General features: G+C 47.6%; 1 protein-coding gene across 1 annotated transcript in view; it reads right to left on the bottom strand.

Moving 5' to 3' along the window:
* LOC121581552 (PH and SEC7 domain-containing protein 1-like) overlaps positions 1 to 19,432 on the bottom strand; it is a gene marked incomplete at its 5' end in the record, with an annotated part of 55,041 nt that extends 35,609 nt beyond the window's left edge. Inside the window, 6 exons of the mRNA XM_045223776.1 lie at positions 4,090 to 4,179; positions 5,859 to 5,917; positions 6,017 to 6,129; positions 6,509 to 6,589; positions 12,152 to 12,340; positions 19,251 to 19,432. Coding sequence (XP_045079711.1) covers positions 4,090 to 4,179; positions 5,859 to 5,917; positions 6,017 to 6,129; positions 6,509 to 6,589; positions 12,152 to 12,340; positions 19,251 to 19,432 — 714 coding nt within the window. The remainder of the gene's footprint in view (positions 1 to 4,089; positions 4,180 to 5,858; positions 5,918 to 6,016; positions 6,130 to 6,508; positions 6,590 to 12,151; positions 12,341 to 19,250) is intronic.
* Positions 19,433 to 21,993: the final 2,561 nt, after the last annotated feature.

Genomic DNA, 21,993 nt, shown 5'->3' with positions numbered 1-21,993 from the left:
AAGTCTGAGGAGAACCAGGGGCTATATCTGTTCTTAGTTCTGAATTTTTTGAATGGGGCATGCTTATTTAAGATTGAGAGGAAAGCACTTTTAAAGAACAACCAGGCATCCTCTACTGACGGAATGAGATCGATATCCATCCAGGATACCTGTGCCAGGTCAATTAGGAAGGCCTGCTCGCTAAAGTGTTTTAGGGAGCGTTTGACAGTGATGAGGGGTGGTCGTTTGACCGCGGACCCGTTACGGACGCAGGCAATAAGGCAGTGATCGCTGAGATCCTGGTTGAAGACAGCTGAGGTGTATTTAGAGGGTAAGTTAGTCAGGATGATATCTATGAGGGTGCCCATGTTTACGGATTTAGGGTTGTACCTGGTAGGTTCCTTGATAATTTGTGTGAGATTGAGGGCATCTAGTTTGGATTGTAGGATGACCGGGGTGTTAAGCATATCCCAGTTTAGGTCACCAAGCAGTACGAACTCTGAGGATAGATGGGGGGCAATCAATTCACATATGGTGTCCAGGGCACAGCTGGGGGCTGAGGGGGGTCTGTAGCAAGCGGCAACAGTGAGAGACTTATTTCTGGAAAGGTGGATTTTTAGAAGTAGGAGCTCAACCTGTTTGGGCACAGACCTGGATAGTATGATAGAGCTCTGCAGGCTATCTCTACAGTAGATTGCAACACCACTCCCTTTGGCAGTTCTATCTAGACTGAAAATGTTGTAGTTGGGGATGGACATTTTTGGTGGCCTTCCTAAGCCAGGATTCAGACACTAATGCAGTGAATAACTCAAACTTAGGAAGGAGGCTTCTGATGTTAACGTGCAGAAAACCAAGGCTTTTACGGTTACAGAAGTCAACAAATGATAGCTCCTGGGGAGTAGGAGTGATACTGGGGAATACAGGGCCTGGGTTAGCCTCTACATCACCAGAGGAACAGAGGAGGACTAGAATAAGGATATGGCTAAAGGCTTTAAGAACTGGTCTTCTAGTGCGTTGGGTACAGAGAATAAAGGGGGCAGATTTCCGGGCGTTGTAGAATAGATTCAGGGCATTATGTACAGACAAGGATATGGAAGGATATGAGTACAGTGGAAGTAAACCTAAGCGTTGGGTAACAATGAAAGAGATAGCATCACTGGAGGCACCGATTGATCCGGTCTCGGCGTGTATGGGGGGTGGAACAAAGGAGCTATTTGAGGCAGTTTGAGAATAACTTGGGGTTCTATATTGAAATTGTATAATAAGAACTAACTGGAACAGCAATAGGCAAGGCATATTGACATGGGAGAGAGGCATAAAGCAATCACAGGTGTTATTATTAGGTGTTATGTCTCCTGAGTGGCGCAGTGGTCTAAGGCACTGCATCGCAGTGCTAACTGTGCCACTAGAGATCCTGGTTCGAATCCAGGCTCTGTCGCAGCCGGCCGCGACCGGGAGACTCATGGGTGGCGCACAACTGGACCAGCGTCGTCCAGGGTAGGGGAGGGAATGGCCGGCAGGGATGTAGCTCAGTTGATAGAGCATGGCGTTTGCAACGCCAGGGTTGTGGGTTCGATTCCCATGGGGGGCCAGTATAAAAAATATATATATAAAAAAAAAAAATTGTATTCACTAACTGTAAGTCGCTCTGGATAAGAGCGTCTGCTAAGTGACTAAAATGTAAAAAATTAGAGAGAGCTAAGACAACAACTGGTAATGGCGATGAAAGTTTTGGCTGAGGCTAAACAGATAAACAGGACAGGGTACCGTGTAAAGGAACAGTCCAGCAGGCATCAGCTGTGCAGCTGAGTGATCATAAGGTCCAGTGAACAGTAATATGTGAGTCCGAGAGCAGTTCGAATTGGTGCTACAGCACAGCGAGCAGGAAGCACGGCTGTTGTTTGCGTGTGCTAGCGGGCTGGGGCTAGCAGATGGATCTTTGTGGTCGTCGCAATGGGAAGCCTGTTGAAACCACAGACGATTACGTCGGCAGACCAGTCGTGATGGATCGGCGGGGGCTCCGTGTCGACTCTAGGAGGTCCCGTCCGGTTGACAGAGAGGTAGATAGCCGGGAGATGTGCCTGACTCGAGGCTAGCTCAAGGCTAGCTCAAGGCTGATTAGCCAACAACAATATCCATTTGGTTGCAGCTAGCTAGTAGCGATGATCCGGTGTTAAAGGTCCAGTGATTTAGTGATTCTGGCAGAAAATCCGATATGTTCTGGGTCGATAACGCGCTGTGCAGACAGTGCAGACTGGCCGATAATAGTCCAGGCTAGAGCTGGCTGGTAGGTAGTGCAGGCCACGGACAATGGTGAAAAAACGCTAATGGTGGCTAATAGCAAGTAGCTAGTTAGCTGGCTACTCCCGTCCGGTAAACAAAGAGGTAGATAGCCGGGATATGGGCCTGGCTCGAGGCTAGCTCAAGGCTAACTGGTGCTAGCTTCGAGGGCAGTGGTAATTAGCCTACAGCAACATCCATTTGGTTGCGGCTAGCTAGTTGCGATCCGGTGTTAAGGTCCAGTGATTCAGTTATTCCGGCAGAAAATCTGATTGTTGGGTGAAAACCGCTAACGGTGGCTAATAGTAAGTAGCTAGTTAGTTGGCTAGCTAGTTTCAACTGGAGATTCTAGATAAAGGTGAGTAAATAATAGAATCCGTTCCACATTGAGTGAGGCGGGTTGCAGGAAAGTATATTTAGTAGAAGGATGAAAAGTGTGATAGGGAAATATATACGTAAAATACAAAATAACATACAAAAAACAAGCTATTTACATGGACACAACAGAGAACACGACCGCACTGCTACGCCATCTTGGATACACAGGAGTTAGGGTTTGGGGTTAAGGTTAGGGTTAAGGTTTAGGGTTAGGAGTTAGGGGTTAGGGAAAATAGGATTTTGAATTGAGGAAATAAATATTTACTCCCCAAAAAGTCCAGAAAATGCATGCATGCATGCGTGTGTGTGTGTGTGTGTGTGTGTGAGCGAGAGAGAGAGAGAGAATGGGAGAAAGGGAGAAAGGGAAAGATAGCCCCTACTTTAAGTCCTTTAGTGCGGATGCCAGGCTCAGGTTGTCCCAAGTATGAGACACAGACCAGTGTGTGTATATGCGTGTGCGCCCACGTGTGTGTGTGTGTGTGTGTGTGTGTGTGTGTGTGTGTCTGTATGTAATGGAACATTATTATGATAATGGATACTCTGCTGCTGACCAGGGAATACACACCAGAGATGGAGGGGAAATGGGAAAGCAGGAAAAGGAGGGAAGGAAATGAAGGATATGAAGCAGATAATCGGGAACGACATGACAGTCATTTAGTCTGAAGGAAATGATGGCGGGATAAGCTAGAAGGGGAATGGGGCAGAGAGGAGAACAAGGAGTGGGAGAGAACGAGAGAAAACGAGATAGAAAGTGGAGAGGTAGAGAAGGAGAGGGAGAAAAAGGGAGTGGGAGGAGAGCATGACTTAAAAGATTATTCCTGGATATATACAGTGCATTAATAAAACAGCTACCCTAAATCAATGGGCTTATTCCTGTGCTCCCCCCACCCCACAACCCTCTCTCTCTCTCTCTCTCTCGCTCTCTCTCTCATTCTCTCTCTCTTTCTCTCTCAGCTTAAAGCTGTACCACGGCAGGGGGCTGATGCTATCCTGACTTAATAACAGCAAAGCCTGTCATTTTAGAATTCCTACCCCTTCATTTATGGGTGAAAAATATTCCCTGGTTCCCTCTTCCCCCCTCTCCCTCTCGCTCATGAATTTTAGATACACCATTACAACTTGTTGACTTACGCGTTGAGGGAACGCTTTGCAGACAAAACGACTCAAACGCATCATCATTAGCCACGTCAACGGCAGGCAACCCCACTGATTTATCTCATCTGGCATCCACTGGTGTGCCTGTGGGCTCTAAATGAATGGCCCCAGATGGGCCTAACCCCATTACGCTGCCCACAACAGGGAGAAGCTAATAGCATAATCTAATATTGTCCGATCTCGAGCGCAGATGCCCCAGAGGGAAGGTACAGTACGTCTTCTCCTGGTCTGCTAGACAACACAACAAATAGTGTGTGTATGTGTGTTTTTATAGCAATGTACAGTACAGTGACTCACCTTCAGCAGGTCTTTGGGAAAGTCTTGTCCCTCATTCAGACCCTCCAGGTTGTCAATGAACTGTGTGCAGGACATCCTTTTGCCAATGTTCTGAAAAATATGACACACATAATTTACTCTATGCTATTAGTCTCTCTAGATGCACAACCAAATTTAGAAATTGCACCTTGTGTATTCTACTATTCTAACTCTCATAGTAGAATACCACCAGTTGTCCATCCCTGCTCTAGACAGACGGGTTGCCTCCCACAATGTGCCAAAGTTCCAGCATACATGTCTGTCCTCAAACCAACGTCAGTTTGGCAGAGAGGAAAGGGCGGAGTTGGGTGCCAGAAAATCCGTCCAGAGCCCTGCCATATACATTTCCGGTAGCTAGCTAGCTAGATATTTTCAATGAGTGTATTTCGCAAGTGAGTAGTTTGCATGCGCCATGACATTAGCTTTACAAGCCTAAAACATACTGAATGGCTGTGGCTAAAATCTGCCTAGCTATCTGCGTCTGCATTGTGTGTCCGCCTCTGTCATGTTTCCGAGGGGATTATTTTTAAGCCCCTCCTAGCCAAACTTGTGATTTGTTAGACCTAGTGCTGTTACCCTATCTCTGGGATTTCCGAGACTACTATGCTATAAATAAATATAATCTTTAAAAGCCTCACCAACATCAGTCATCTAAAATATTCGAGGCACAGATTGTCTAATTCATCTGTCCTTCTGCAGCTCTCTGACAAACTGCTATATTAGAATTCATCTCTGAAGGATGTTATGGGGAGAAATGACTTTCAGGGACCTCATCCAATTGATTTAATCTAGCTGATGAGCTGAGTGTTCAGAGGGAGATTATTTAAAGGACGTCACACTGCTTGCTTAGCGAGTACCGCTTTCTCCTGATTGGGCTCACACTGAGGCTCGAACGCATGACCTCTGCCTCACAAACAAACATGACCGCCCTCCTGAAGCGTCTTACTCAGTCGCACCACCGAAAAGCTAGCTATTCGGCAGCGCAAGGGGAACACTTCAGACTGAGGAGTGAGTTTCACAGATCCCAATCTGCTACTATTGCATGCTGAAAATATTGATGAAAAGCGATAGTGAGTGAAGACAAAGATGAAGAAGATGCGGGGACTATTAATTTTTTTATTTATTTTTTTGATGATGATGATGATGATCAGGATGACGCCATTGATGACGATGATGATTTTGAAGAAGAAGATGATGACATTGGTGACGATGATGAATGATGATGATGATGATGGTGATTATGATGATGAAGCACAGAGTTATACCTGCCAGGCATCTATCAATCCCCCCTTCCCCTGAGAGAGTGGGTTTCTCATCCAGCCAGCTCTAGCCCCTTCAACCAGAGCTGAATATTTCCATATATTATATAAATGGTTTTGACTAAACTACCTGTAGTCATCTGCAGAGGCTGCACATCACACCATGCATGCAGCAATAGATGGCCTAGATTTTAGAGTTATACTGGAATCAGTCTACAGTTTGATATGGACTGGATTTTATGATAGAGTGTAGAGCACATTGTAATCAGGAGGCTGGTCCCAGATCAGCTTTCGATAAGTCTGGGGCTTATTTCCCAAAGCTACCGCTATACTGAGTCAGTGGAGCCTGGGGGAGAATGGATCTCTGAAAAATTTCTCTACTCTGAACTCTACGCTGAACTCAATTAAATTTGTATCCCCTAACACACACACATACTCTCTCTCACACACACACAGACACACAGACACACACACACAGATAACTCTACTTACATGGCCATGCAGGTCTGTGTTTAGCAGCATCAGGGCACAGGTCAAGGTATGGACACCATCTGGATAAGGAGGAAACATATCAATCTATTAACATGACGACTGAGCTGTGATACTCCTATAGTAGCTATAGTAGACATTAGACAGTGCCGTCCTCTTACCCTCAGAGGGTATGAGTTTGGGGTTACAGTGCAGGTATCTCCTGGAGAAGTGAGACAGCACCCGCTCCCTCTCCTGAGTCTCCCCCATCAGGGCAAACTGTTTGAGGAAGGCTCTGGAACACACAGATACACACATTGAGCAGAAGCACAGTGTTTCCAGTATCCTAAAGGGTGGCAAATGTTGGTTCCAGCCCAGCGGTAACGCACCTCATTACGCACCTGCCCATGTCATTCAACGACTTAATTAATCACCAAGCCCTTGATTAATTGAATCAGGAGTGTTATTTCTGGGTTAGAAACACTACTGTTGCATATTAGGCTACCTTCCCTCAGCCTGTCACCAGAGGGCAGTATTCCCATTTAAGGCAACGTCCAAAACAATGTTCGTAATGTCTAGAAATCCAGTCATTGGTGTCAAGAACCAATTTATGGAAAAACTAAAACGTGTGTTTGTTTTTTAGTTGAACAAGTCAGTCAGTCTGAACCCCTCACCTCAGAGCCTGGTCCACAGTAAGACCTGTGAAGTTAAAGAAGTGTAGATACTCCTCTGCAACCTTACGACTAAAGTCATTGCTGGGGATAGAGAGAGAAAGAGAGAAAAAGAGAGAGAGAGGAAGAGAGAGAGAGAGAGGGAGAAGGAGAAAGAGAGAGAGAGAGAGCAACATGTTAATCAGATGCTGGCTTTCCCAGCTCAAACACACAAGGCCATTCAGCCTGTCAGTCACTGCCAGTTGGTTTGAGACCTTGAGACAAAGACTTAGGGCCAAAAACTGTGATTCCCAGGGTGCATCTGTCAGAGAGGAGGAAGCTCTTTTCATCCTAAATTCCTTTTCATCAGACAGACAGACAGATGTCCATGAATATGGACGTGCAGATAGACAGAAGGACAGACAGATAAACAGACAGACAGACAGCTTTTCATTGGGAATGATAATTGTGAGAGTTTAAGATGCGCCGAACGTGACATCTTTGGACTAATTCCCCTATAATAACACTCAGTTTGAAACTGTTTTTCCCAGGGTGGATCTGTCAGACAGGAAGAAGCTCTTCTCATCCTAAATTCCTTTTCACCAGATGGACAGACGGATGAAGGTACAGACAGACGGAGAGACAGACAGTCAAACAATCCAAGAGCACAGTCGTGTAGGAAGACCGAGGGGTCAGACAAGGTCCAGACTAGAGTTAGTATAGCAGAGAGAGAGAGACAGCGAGATTTTGTAAATGTTATCCACTGTCATGACTGTCCACGAGAATCCAAATAGATCAGATCAGGTTTGCAATGAATAACTTCAATCACCCGTACAACGCCCCGAAACCTGGCCCTTTTTTTCTCTGTACCCAACGCACTAGAAGACCAGTTCTTAAAGCCTTTAGCAGTATCCTTATTATACTCCTCCTCTGTTCCTCTGGTGATGTAGAGGTTAACCCAGGCACTGTAGCCCCCAGTATCACTCCTACTCCCCAGGCGTTATCATTTGTTAACTTCTGTAACCGTAAAAGCATTGGTTTCTTGCACGTTAACATCCGAAGCCTCCTCCCTAAGTTGGAGTTATTCACTGCGTTAGCACACTCCGCCAACTCTGATGTCCTAGCAGTGTCTGAATCCTGGCTTAGGAAGGCCACCAAAAATTCAGAAATGTCCATCCCCAACTACAACATTTTCCGTCTCGATAGAACTGCCAAAGGGGGTGGGGTTGCAATCTACTGCAGAGAGCTCTATCGTACTATCCAGGTCTGTGCCCAAACAGTTTGAGCTTCTACTTCTAAAAATCCACATTTCCAGAAATAAATCTCTCACTGTTGCCGCTTGCTACAGACCCCCCTCAGCCCCCAGCTGTGCCCTGGACACCATATGTGAACTGATTGCCCCCCATCTATCCTCAGAGTTCGTACTGCTTGGTGACCTAAACTGGGATATGCTTAACACCCTGGCCAACCTACAATCTAAACTAAATGCCCTCAATCTCATACAAATTATCAACGAACCTACCAGGTACAACCCTAAATCTGTAAACATGGGCACCCTCATAGATATCATCCTGACAAATGTACCCTCTAAATACACCTCCGCTGTCTTCAACCAGGATCTCAGCGATCACTGCCTTATTGCCTGCGTCTGTAAGGGTCCGCGGTCAAACGACCACCCCTCATCACTGTCAAACGCTCCCTAAAACACTTTAGCGAGCAGGCCTTTCTAATTGACCTGGCCCGGGTATCCTGGATGGATATTGACCTCATTCCGTCAGTAGAGGATGCCTGGTTGTTCTTTAAAAGTGCTTTCCTCTCAATCTTAAATAAGCATGCCCCATTCAAAAAATTCAGCACTAAGAACAGATAAAGCCCCTGGTTCTCCTCAGACTTGACTGCCCTTGACCAGCACAAAAACATCCTGTGGCGTACTGCATTAGCATCGAACAGCCCCCGCGATATACGGCTGGCCATGCAAACAAGCATTTTCCACCTGGCTACCACTACCCCGGCCACCAGCTCTGCACCCTCCGCTGCAACTTGCCCATGCCGCCCCCCGCTTCTCCTTCACACAAATTCAGACAGCTGATGTTCTGAAAGAGCTGAAAAATCTGGACCCCTACAAATCTGCTGGGCTACACAATCTGGACCCTTTCTTTCTAAACTTAGCCGCCGAAATTGTCGCAACCCCTATTTCTAGCCTGTTCAACCTCTCTTTCGTAACGTCTGAGATCCCCAGAGATTGGAAAGCTGCCGCGGTCATCCCCCTCTTCAAAGGGGGTGACACTCTAGATCCAAACTGTTACAGACCTATATCCATCCTGCCCTGCCTTTCGAAAGTATTTGAAAGCCAAGTTAACAAACAGATCACCGACCATTTCGAATCCCACCGTACCTTCTCCGCTATGCAATCCGGTTTCCGAGCTGGTCATGGGTGCACCTCAGCAACGCTCAAGGTCCTAAACGATATTATAACCGCGATCGATAAAAGACAGTACTGCGCAGCCGTCTTCATCGACCTGGCCAAGGCTTTCGACTCTGTCAACCACCACATTCTTATTGGCAGACTAAATAGCCTTGGTTTCTCTAATGACTGCCTCACATGGTTCACCAACTACTTCTCAGATAGAGTTCAATGTGTCAAATCGGAGGGCCTGTTGTCTGGACCTCTGGCCATCTCTATGGGGGTGCCACAGGGTTCAATTCTCGGGCCGACTCTATTCTCTGTGTATATCAATGATGTTGCTCTTGCTGCTGGTGAAGCTCGGATCCACCTCTATGTGGACGACACCATTTTGTATACATCTGGCCCTTTATTGGACACTGTGTTAACAAACCTCCAAACAAGCTTCAACGCCATACAACACTCCTTCCGTAGCCTCCAACTGCTCTTAAACACTAGTAAAACTAAATGCATGCTCTTCAACCGAACGCTGCTTGCACCCGCCCACCCGACTAGAATCACTACTCTCGGCGGGTCTGACCTAGAGTATGTGGACAACTACAAATACCTAGGTGTCTGGTTAGACTGTAAACTCTCCTTCCAGACTCACATTAAGCATCTCCAATCAAAAGTTAGATCTAGAATCGGCTTCCTATTTCGCAACAAAGCCTCCTTCACTCATGCTGCCAAACATACTCTCGTAAAACTGACTATCCTACCGATCCTTGACTTCGGCGATGTCATTTACAAAATAGCCTCCAACACTCTACTCAGCAAATTGAATGTAGTCTATCACAGTGCCATCCGTTTTGTCACCAAAGCTCCATATACTACCCACCACTGTGACCTGTATGCTCTTGTTGGCTGGTCCTCACTACATATTCGTCGCCAAACCCACTGGTCCAGGTCATTTATAAATCACTGCTAGGCAAATCCCCATCTTACCTTAGCTCACTGGTCACCATAGCAACATCCACCCGTAGTCTGCGCTCCAGCAGGTATATCTCACTGGTCATCCCCAAAGCCAACACCTCCTTTGGCCGCCATTCCTTCCAGTTCTCTGCTGCCAATGACTGGAACAAACTGCAAAACTCTCTGAAGCTGGAGACTCTTATCTCCCTCACTAACTTTAAGCATCAGTTGTCAGAGCAGCTTACCGATCACTGCACCTGTACACAGCCATTCTGAAATTAGCCCACCCAACTACCTCATCCCCATATTGTTATTTATTTTGCTAATTTGCACCCCAGTATCTCTATTTGCACATCATCTTTTGCACATCTATCATTCCAGTGTTAATACGAAATTGTAACTATTTTGCACTATGGCCTATTTATTGCCTTACCTCCATAACTTACTACATTCGTACACACTGTATATATATTTTCTGTTTGTATTTTTGACTTTATGTTTTGTTTACCCCATATGTAACTCTGTGTTGTTTTTATTGCACTGCTTTGCTTTATCTTGGCCAGGTCGCAGTTGTAAATGAGAACTTGTTCTCAACTGGCTTACCTGGTTAAATAAAGGTGAAAAAAAAAAAAAGGAAAGAACTAGGGGGGGTTAACAACTCACACCCTGTTGTAAATTAAGGGAAGAAGATCTCTCTCTCCCTCTCCAAGATTCACCAAAGGAATGTCTTTGTTTCAACAGGCCTTTTCCAGCTGAAACTCCAACACGTTCAAAACGAATACTGGAACAATATTTCGAGCTTAGAAATTGGGGAATGGTCAGAGGCGGTCTATAGAACACTAATGTTATTTTGTTTGTTATTTTGTGATGCCATCAAAAATGTTATAAAGGAAATACAGTAACCTGGACAGTATACCCACTACATATTTGACCTTGCCATACTATGCGTTGTGCATGTAATATGAACAGTGATGAAAGGGTTTTTGTTAAGAGAGGGATGTGATTTGAGAAGTTATAAGAGATAATTGTTTTTCATAACTTTGAACCGTGAGTAATTGGCGCCCCAAAGTGAGGTCAGAAAGCGTGCCAGACTGCCAGAACCGCCCCTTTCTTACAGAATGTATAAATGATGGGTTACGAATTAACACATTAGAACAGAAAAGTGTGAGGCGGCAGCTACACGTTTAAAATGGTTGGAACTTTGAATCTCAACACGAGGTGAAGAAAATAAACTCACCTCCCGGACAATCACTAGTACGGCTGATAAGCTGTCCTAAGTAAGGTATCTTCGAAAGTGAATTTAAGTAGGACCATCTGCTACTCTGCTCAAACCATCGTATTACGCTACTCTCATCACCCCACTGGGAAACCATCAATACGGCTGGCTAGCCTACCTTCAAAGAAGTAACTTCAAGAGCGAATGGAAGGAAAATCTATTCTGTAGTTCTGTTCAGGACTACATGACAAATGATCGGAGACCGGACAACTACGAAGAAAGACAACAATAGAAGACTGTTGGAACCATTTCGGACAATAAGAGACTTACAAGCGTGCCGTGAAAAGGCCCACCCCCCTTCCGAGGCGGTCCGGTTCACAGAGAGATTCCCGGCGAACCAAGGCATTTCACGTAAATACATTAATGATTTCTTACTCAAAGCGGGCGGGGGTTTGTGTGCAAAGTATATGGGTACTGTAGGTGAGCGTAGTTTCTGAATGTATCAAAGTTAAGTGTCTCTGTCCCTCTCTCTCTCCCACTCCATCTCTTTAACAAGCAGCCATGTTGTTGTCATTCCGCTAGGGACCTGATTTCTCCAGTCAATAACCGGTGCAGAGTGTGTATGTTTATCCTGTGTTCCCATTTAATTAGCTAGTAAATAAATAATTAAACCAATTTGTGTAGTACTGAATCATAAGTAAGGCTCTGGTTTTTGCAAATGCAAGGAGGTTACGACTGTTCAGAATAATGATATGATACGAGGTTATGATCAAAAAGTTGACTGTTTATAGATGTAAAGACCTTTTAGAGTTTAATTCGGGAGGTGGTAACTCTTTAAAGAACTTATCTCGTGGTGCCCCAGATCCTAATGAGTTAATTGTTACATGATTCATATAATCGGGTAACAATTAAACATAGTTAGTTAATTAGATAAAACAGTCTTCAGATTAATGTCAAAAGTCAAGTCACGACACCACATCCATACGATTTGTTGTCATCAGCAGTATATGCGCTATATATAGCATAGACAACGTATAGCAGCACATAGTAAAGAGAGGGATTAATAACACGAAAAGGCTAGATGCCAGGTGCTCACTTCTTGCTGAGGTGGCGGGCCACGGCGGACTTCCTGAAGCCGTCCAGGGTGAAGAGGCGCTTGGCCAGGCGCTTGGCGGCCTCCCCGTCAGCACGGTTACCGTTGGTGAGGGTGTCACTGCTCCCCAGTCCCAGCCGCTCACTGAGGTCCTGATCCAGCTCCAAGTCTGTCGCCAGACGAGCCTTCTCCCTGGAGGGGGGGAGAGGGAGAGAAAAAGTAAGAGGTTGAAGAAGTAGGGGGGAAGAGAGGGAGAAATTAGTTGAGAGAGAAAGAGAGAGAGAGAGGGAGGGGGATTGAGGGAGAAAGAGAGGGAGCGGGGGACAAAGAGAAAGTGTGAAGGGAGGGGTGGGTGAATGAGAATGTAACCCACAACTTTGCTGTCATTTCTTCTCAGCAGCACTGTAAAGCTTACAGCAACACTGTAAGTCTCTGGTCAGGTCTACTGAAAATAATTGTCCTGGATCCTTTACTATTGTAGGCCAATGCTTTCTTCTGGTGTGACACAATGATAATTCATTACCTTACGTTCAAATGTGTAACATGTTAAGCATAAATAGGCCACTATAACAGGATGACACATTTTACAACCTCCTTCTTTAAATCTATCCTTTCCTGTAACTCTCTCTATATCACCCACTCATTAAGCCCCCTTTAATGTAGTAGAGGGTTCAGGAGTGCAGGCCATACTATATCTCAATTATACTGTGATAATAGTTTAAGCATGTTATGTCACCTTGGAACAAGCACAGAACTTTTCGCTTAGAAAAAGCAGAAGATTAAGACATGTGAGTTCTATCTGTTGATAATACATGGTTTCAAATGATAGAGGAGGACTACTATAGAACTACAAGTCTAGGCTTCAGCCATAATATATCCACCCACGAATACAGGCTTGGGAACAGTATTTAAAGTATGGCAGAAACACACTTTACCCAGACTACCAGGACTACAGCACAGCACATTCAGACTTCCTTATTATCACTGTGTCATACACACCTCCACAGAGCAAACAGGCCATTCTATTATCTGAATGAATGGCTTCATTACTGAGCAATGACTGATCACCAGACACCCCCGTTTCCTTGTTTCATATGGAGCCTACAGAGGTAGTGAGAGGATTAGAAGGCAGATATATTTGTGGTATTATTTGAAGCAGGTCAGTTATTAAACGTTTTGGTGTACTATGGTGTACTTTCTGGACAGCACCTACTGTAACTGAAAAGCACAAAGCATTGCAATAAAAGTTTTCAATCAGAGTAAATTCACAGTAAGTCAAACAGTGGGAGCTGCGGGCTGTAGTCCCAACCTTCCACACTACCTAGTCTGAGAGGAGAAGAGAAGAGAAGAGAAGAGAAGAGAAGAGAAGAGAAGAGAAGAGAAGAGAAGAGAAGAGAAGAGAAGAGAAGAGAAGAGAAGAGAAGAGAAGAGAAGAGAAGAGAAGAGAAGAGAAGAGAAGAGAAGAGTGTTACGGTCCGGCACTGTTGGTCCTGTTCCTGCTGGTTTTCCTTTCCCTTTTTCCCTGTGTGTGTTGTTTGTGTCTGTCTCCCCCTGCTGTGCAGCCCAGTCAGAGGATCTAGGTCAGGGGGCGTGGCCATTCTCTCACAAGATCAGTTACATCCAGCTGCAGCTCATTGTCACCAATCAACCAGCAGTTATCTACCCGGGCTGGACACCTCTCCAGCGCCAGTTCGTTCCTACACTACCTGTGGTAACTTGGCCCCTGTACAGCAATCTCAGTTTAGTTGTACTCTCTCAGTATTATAGTTGTTTCTGCCACGTTTGTAACCTGTCTCTCCTTCGATTAGATCTCGTCTGTTCCTGCTGCCTGCCTGCCTGCCATTCCCACGCCGCAACCTGCTCTGTTGTCTGATATCCTCGTCATCCAGCTCTCAGGACTACTGGCTCTCCACCCTACTCAGCTCCTACCCCGGCCTGAAGCTACTCCACCCTGAACTGCTTCTCTCTCTACCAAAACACGCTGAATAAACTACATCATAATTCACCCTCTTTGTCCGTGTGTCCGTCTCTGCACCTGGAGTCCCCCACCCCAGCCTAATAGAACGAACTGGCCAAACATGGACTCAGCAGAGATGCCACATGAAACAACGGGTGATGGCGTACAACGCGCCCTCCATTCACAGGGAATGCTATTGGGACAACACGACCAACTCATCCGGACTCTATTGGATAACAACCAGCAGTTGTTGGATCAAGTATCTCATCTCACCTCTCAGGTAGCTAACCTGGTAACACTCACTACCCTTCCTCCCTCTGCTTCTCCCCCGCCTGTTCCTCCTACAGTGGCTCCAGGCTCGGCTTCCGCTCCTGCCCTTCGGGAACCCCCTACAACCTCACCCGAACCTTTCACCGGGGACCTGAACAAATGCCGTGGTTTCCTGCTTCAGTGCCGCTTGGTGTTCCAACAGAAGCCCCTGTCTTTCTCCACGGAATCCTCAAAGGTACATTACGCACTGGGTTAATGAGGGGCAAAGCTTTGATTTGGGCAGAAGCGGCTTGTTCTACTCAGCAGATTGCCAGCCTGTCGTTTGACGATTTTTCCTCTCAATTGAAAGTTGTGTTTGATCACCCGGACCATGCCGGGACCGCCACAAAGAGACTATTGAAGCTACGACAGGGCACGGGTAGCGTGGCTGAATACGCCATTGATTTTTGGACCTTGGCAGCCGATTCCAAGTGGAATGACGGCTCTTCAGGGAGCGTTTGTTAACGGTCTAAGTGACACGATTAAGAATGAACTAGCTGTTCGTGATGAGCCTGCTAACCTTCATGTTCTCGTTTCCCTTGCTACCGAATAGACAACAGGCTACGGGAGAGGAGACAGGAGAGGGGCGGTCGGGTCCACACCGCAGGCGGGCCCCCTCGCTTTCTGCAGCCCGAGCTACACCACCACTCGGACACCGCCCACACACCTCAGCGGATCCCTCCACGGAACTAGACGAGCCCATGCAGCTGGGCCGTGCTCATCTGTCCCCTGCCGAAAAGGAACGGCGCATGCGGGCTGGTGAGTGCATGTACTGTGGGGACCGCACTCATTTCCTGGTTAACTGTCCGGTTCGCCCAAAGACCAAGCTCGCAGGTAAAAGTGGGCGTACTTGCGAGTGCTACACCTGACTCAATGCCCACAGCACCCCGTCTAGTTATCCCAGCTACAGTCCAGTTCAGGAATCTATCTCTCCCACTAGCTGCTCTCATCGACTCTGGTGCTGAGGATAGTTTCCTTGACGTTAACCTGGTCACTCAGGCTGAGATCCCTGTTAAGCCCCTGCCTAAGCCTATAACAGTAACCGCTATTGACGGCCATCAGTTTGCCAACATCACCCACCAAACTGTCCCCGTTTCTCTCCATGCTGTCCGGCAATCACAAAGAAACCATCCAGTTTAAAGTAGTCTCCTCCTCGGCCTCCCCCTTATCCTCGGGTTTCCCTTGGCTTAGCCTTCACAACCCCCATATTGACTGGCAAAACCACAAAATACACAGTTGGAGCACTCACTGCCATTCTGTTTGCCTTGGGTCGGCTATTCCGCCCTCGGTCGGCTCCCCCTGCTTCCCCTGTCAAAACCCCCAGACCTCTCTTCAGTCCCTGAGGAGTACCTGGACCTGGCCGAGGTATTCAGTAAGTCCAAGGCACTTTCATTACCACCTCATAGGCCATACGATTGCGCTATTGAGTTACTGCCTGGAGCCCCTTTGCCGTCAGTCGGCTTTTCAATCTGTCCCGTCCTGAGAGAGAAGCTATGGAAACCTACATAGGCGACTCCCTAACCTCTGGCATCATTCGTCCCTCATCTTCCGCTGTTGGTGCTGGGTTCTTTTTTTGTAGAGAAGAAGGACAAAACATTACGCCCCTGCATTGACTACAGAGGACTAAATAACATCACAGTCAGAAATACATACCCCCTGCCTCTCATCAACTCAGCATTTGAACCCCTTCATGGTGCCACTGTGTTTACCAAACTCGACCTACGTAACGCTTACCACCTCGTTAGGATCAGGCAGGGAGACGAATGGAAAACTGGGTTCAATACCCCTCTCGGACACTTTGAATACCTAGTCATGCCATTCGGTCTCACTAACGCCCCAGCAGTGTTTCAGGCCATGGTTAACGATGTGTTGAGGGATTTTCTACACCGTTTTGTGTTTGTCTATTTGGATGACATTCTAATATTCTCTAAGTCACAGGATGAACACGTCTCCCACGTCCGTCTGGTTCTCCAACGCCTCATGGAAAACAAACTGTATGTGAAAGCAGAAAAATGTGAGTTCCACCGGCAGTCCGTCCCCTTTTTGGGCTTTATTATCGAGCGGGGACAAGTGTCACCAGACCCTGACAAGATCAGAGCGGTTGTGGAGTGGCCCACACCCACGTCTCGGAAGCAGCTGCAACGCTTCCTGGGCTTCGCCAACTTCTACCGCCGCTTCATCAGGGGTTTCAGCCGAGTGGTTGCCCCCTGACCAAGCTCACCTCCCCTAAGGTGCCATTCCTGTGGACGCCTGAGGCCGAGTCAGCCGTGAGTACATTGAAGGAACTGTTCACCACCTCACCTGTTCTTATTCATCCAGACACTAGTTTGCAGTTTATTGTGGAAGTGGACGCCTCTGATTCGGGGGGTGGGGGCTGTCCTGTCACAACGTTCCCCCACGGACCAGAAGCTCCATCCTGTGGCCTTTTTCTCCAGGAGATTGACCCCTGCTGAGAAGAACTACGACGTGGGTAACCGGGAGTTGCTTGCTGTCAAGTTGGCGTTGGAGGAGTGGAGGCACTGGCTAGACGGAGCAGAGCAACCCTTCATAGTCTGGACAGACCACAAGAACCTGGCTTACATCCAGTCGTCCAAGAGGCTGAACTCCCGTCCAGGCCAGATGGGCTCTGTTCTTCAGCAGGTTCAAGTTTATTTTAACATATCGTCCTGGCACACGTAATGTCAAGCCTGATGCTCTCTCTCGCCAGTTTACAGACAATGAAGACTCCAGCAATCCTGAATCTGTTCTGCCCGCTTCCTGTTTGGTGGCGGCTGTTCACTGGGAAATCGAGTCCCTCGTCCGATCGGCACAAGAGTTGGAACCTGGACCGGCCGATGGCCCCCGACCTTCTCTATGTTCCCGCAGCCGTGCGGCCGCAAGTGCTCAACTGGATCCACACCTCACGCTTCTCCTGCCACCCTGGTATGAACCGTACACTGTCGCTACTGAAGAGGCACTTTTGGTGGCCATCCGCCGAGGCTGACGTCCGGGAGTACGTGGCGGCCTGTTCCATCTGTGCCCAAAATAAGGCTTCCCACAGGGCTCCTTCGGGCCTGCTGCGGCCTCTCCCAGTCCCGAGTCGTCCTTGGTCTCACGTGGGCTTGGACTTCGTCACTGGACTTCCTATGTCTGAGGGTAATGACACCATACTCACCATCGTGGACAGATTCTCTAAATCTGCCAATTTTGTTGCATTACCAAAATTACCATCTGCCAGTGAGACAGCCGACCTCTTTGTCCTACATGTATTCCGTCCCCATGGAATACCTGTGGACATAGTGTCCGATAGAGGCCCACAGTTCATTTCTCGGGTATGGAAGGAGTTTTGTTCGGCTCTGGGTGCCTCTGTCAGTCTCTCATCAGGTTTCCATCCCCAGTCCAATGGCCAGACTGAGAGGACCAATCAGGACCTGGAGGCTGCTCTACGCTGTGTGACATCCCAGAACCCGTCCACCTGGGCCAAACATCTCCCGTGGGTCGAATATGCCCACAATTCCTCACCTCATCTGCCACCGGCCTCTCACCATTTGAGGCGGCTTTGGGGTACCAACCGCCATTGTTCCCGTCTCAGGAAAGGGAGTTAGCCGTCCCGTCAGTTCAGGATAACCTTCGTCGCTGCCGCAAGGTGTGGGTGGACACCCGTGAGGCCCTTCTACGGACAGCAGAGCGTAACAAGAGGGTGGCGGACAGGCACAGGGTAGTCGCTCCCCCAGTTCCAGCCTGGTCAGCGAGTCTGGCTCTCCTCCAGCAACATTCCCCTGCGCACTGACTCCCGTAAGCTGTCGCCCGGTATTTGGGTCCTTTCGAGATCGACTCCATCATCAACCCTTCGGCTGTTCGGTTGAAGCTTCCCCAGGCCATGAGAGTCCATCCTACATTTCACGTGTCCCAGCTGAAGCTGGTCTCCTCCAGCCCTTTGTGTCCGCCTGTGGATCCCCCTCCGCCACCGCGATATTGGGACACCATCCAGCCTACACGGTGCGGAGACTGCTGGACGTCCGGAGGCGTGGTAGAGGGCTTCAGTACCTGGTGGACTGGGAGGGATACGGTCCCGAGGAGAGGTCCTGGATTCCCCGACGATTTATACTGGATCCGCAGCTGGTGGCTGACTTCCATAGGGACCACCCTGACAAGCCGGGTGGGTCGCCGGGTGGCGCCCGTTGAGGGGGGGGTACTGTTACGGTCCGGCACTGTTGGTCCTGTTCCTGCTGGTTTTCCTTTCCCTTTTTTCCCCTGTGTGTGTTGTTTGTGTCTGTCTCCCCCTGCTGTGCAGCCCAGTCAGAGGATCTAGGTCAGGGGGCGTGGCCATTCTCTCACAAGATCAGTTACATCCAGCTGCAGCTCATTGTCACCAATCAACCAGCAGTTATCTACCCGGGCTGGACACCTCTCCAGCGCCAGTTCGTTCCTACACTACCTGTGGTAACTTGGCCCCGTACAGCAATCTCAGTTTAGTTGTACTCTCTCAGTATTATAGTTGTTTCTGCCACGTTTGTAACCTGTCTCTCCTTCGATTAGATCTCGTCTGTTCCTGCTGCCTGCCTGCCTGCCATTCCCACGCCGCAACCTGCTCTGTTGTCTGATATCCTCGTCATCCAGCTCTCAGGACTACTGGCTCTCCACCCTACTCAGCTCCTACCCCGGCCTGAAGCTACTCCACCCTGAACTGCTTCTCTCTACCAAAACACGCTGAATAAACTACATCATAATTCACCCTCTTTGTCCGTGTGTCCGTCTCTGCACCTGAGTCCCCCACCCCAGCCTAATAGAGAGAAGAGAAGAGAAGAGAAGAGAAGAGAAGAGAAGAGAAGAGAAGAGAAGGAGTAGAGCTCTTACCTCCGCCTTGAGCGGCGAGTAGGAAGGTACCTATCCTCGCCGAGTGAGCCATTCCAACAGAACACAGAGCGGGCCTTCCTTGTCGTACCTGTCCCCTCCCTGTATGAGTGTCTCAAACTGGTCACCCTACTGACCCCCCCGTACTCCCCTCCCCTGTCCTGGCGCCCCGGCCTGATCTCATCCCCCCTCACCCCTCACCCGTCTACCTCTCTGTTTTCCTCAGTGTCTTATCCGGTCAGTTTGCTAGCTAGTCCGAGTGCAGTACATCACCTGGATTCTAACTCCATAAGCCCTAAGACTCAGCTAGCAAGTCAGCTTAAGCTAACACACACAGTTATATGACGGCACTTGGTAAGTCTGGGTTGTTCTTTTATTTTTCTAGTCGCTTTCTTTTCCCTCTCTCCTAACAGCAAGTTTCCCAAGCTAGATACGTTTTTTCCAGCAGCGCCTCTTTCTCTTCTCTCTCTCTCTGTTTGTTTCTGTTCACTCCGCCCTCTCTCTCTCTCTCTCTCTCTCTCTCTCTCTCTCTCTCTCTCTCTCTCTCTCTCTCTCTCTCTCACCCCCCTCTCTCGCTATGTAAACTTTTGCAACGTCCCCTGCCGACCTTGGGCACTAAGCACGACACGGAACTTGGCCGCCTTTCACTCAAAATCTCTCCCTCCCTCTATCGCTCTTTCTCTCTCTCCCACCCTCCCTCCTGCCTCCTCTCTCACAAGCTCCAATTACTCATAGTCAGTAGGTACATCCTGTGGATGAGGTATACATGCTGTCCACCTTGACTCTTAATGGAGCTATAAGCACACAAAGGAACACAAAGTGGGATAGTGCCAGGGAAAACTCCCATTGATAAACCCTATAAGTGTGTGCTATAATATGAATATGATTATATTATTAACAAATTTGAACAAATATTATTGTTCTCTCTCTCCACAACAATGACTTAGTATCCAGGGAAAGGAATTAGGTTTTATTCCTCAACTCCAGACCCAAAGGGGGGAAACTTTTTGTTCCAGCCCTGTACACACACACTTGACTCAACTAGTAAACGTACTGTATCATCAAGCCTTTGATTACAGTATTTCCATCAGGTGTGTTAGAGCTGGGCTTGAACAATGGTTTAGAAACATACATGGAATACATACATGGAATAGAGAGGCCTATTGTGAGCACCAGTCTTTGTTGAGGTGCCTGTTTACAGTATGAAACTCGCAGGCGACAATCACCATAACACGTTACAGCAGTTAGAACTAATTGAACAGCTATCACAATGCTGCTCAGAGGCCATAAGAGAATTCCCACTATCGTCAGCCTCCGCTTCAACGGTCCATCGCCACATAATTGGTCCCCCTCGGTCTGTCTAGATGGATAGTTCTACACAATGGGCCTCTGTCTAATGGCTCAAACCATCTCAAAAGGGAGATGTGAGGGAAGGGGGGGCCGAGGGGGACTGTTATCAAAGTATGGAGTGGACAAGCCCTCTGAAATATTTTTCCTGGTGTCCTCTTCCTGGATTCCTTTCTTACAGGACTGAGATAGGTGGGTCAGTCAGTACAGTAACTGTGGTAACAATACCAGCACAATGTCATTATTTACCAGACAAATAGAATAGAATAGAATAACTTTGTTCTTCCCAGAGGGAACTTGGTCAAATACGACAGAGTTGAACTTTTTAAGCCACTATATCCTATTTTGGTTTGGTTTTGTACTGGTCATTGGATGTCTTCCGGGAAACACTTTGGACTTTAGAGTGGATTAGGTTTCCCTCTTTCTGTGTCAATGGGCTTTCAGGGCTTTTCTGGTCATACACAATCCAGCCACTGTTCTGTCCTGTTCTGTTCTGTTCTTCTGGTGTCGTGGCAGGCTGCAGCTGAACAGCCTACTGGAAATGGACGGATGTCACCACATTTTGCTGTCACCAGTCCTACGGCCCTACAGACCAGGACCAACAGTGGTGGCCCAGTATCAATGGTAAACATACATACTGAAGCCTATATGTCTGTCATGTTAACAGTATGATCACTGAAGACTGCAAATGTTATGCTGTTTTCTCCAACAAATATCACTTACAGTAGACACAACAAGTGGTCCACACATTTAGCTATAAAAACCCGTTGGCATATTATCCATATGTTCAGACAGTATCAATCCACAACCTACAACATGGTCCTTTAGCAACATCTAGTGGTCTGTACTGCAAGGGGACAGTGTCCCAGCGCCACTGCAGTGCTGCCAAACACAATTACAGAGACACTCTTCCTCTCTCCCTCATCAGCACCGCAGTTCCTCTCTACACTAACCACAAAACCCACCAGATGGTGCTGGGCTGCAAACCCCTAGCAGATCATTCTGTGTTATTGGTGTTGATGAAAATGATAAATGTTGATTAAGCAGAAGTGTATATTGACCACATGAGAAATAAGAATATTCTCTACCTGAAATTACAATATTTGCATCATCTTAATAAATATATAATGGATAGATCTGGCCATGCAATCTGATTGGTAAAGAGTGCGTTCCAGCTATGCTGTTATTGACATAATAGCAAAGCTAGCTTAATCACTTTAATATTATCAGTAGTTGAGATGTTTAAGGAGCGGATGGTTGAAGGTGAGAGCTGTACTGCCACAGCCATCTGCCCCTGTCAGTACCAGTCACCTGCTCCAGCATAACACACACACAGACAAAGACACACATACACACACACACCGCATGCCGTCATGGAAACCAGCGGTACGGTGAGGCA

The sequence above is a fragment of the Coregonus clupeaformis genome, chromosome 1, assembly GCF_020615455.1.
Source record: "Coregonus clupeaformis isolate EN_2021a chromosome 1, ASM2061545v1, whole genome shotgun sequence".
NCBI classification, from domain to species: domain Eukaryota; kingdom Metazoa; phylum Chordata; class Actinopteri; order Salmoniformes; family Salmonidae; genus Coregonus; species Coregonus clupeaformis.
Note: the sequence above shows the minus strand (reverse complement) of the source record. Positions and strands in the feature narration are given on the sequence as shown.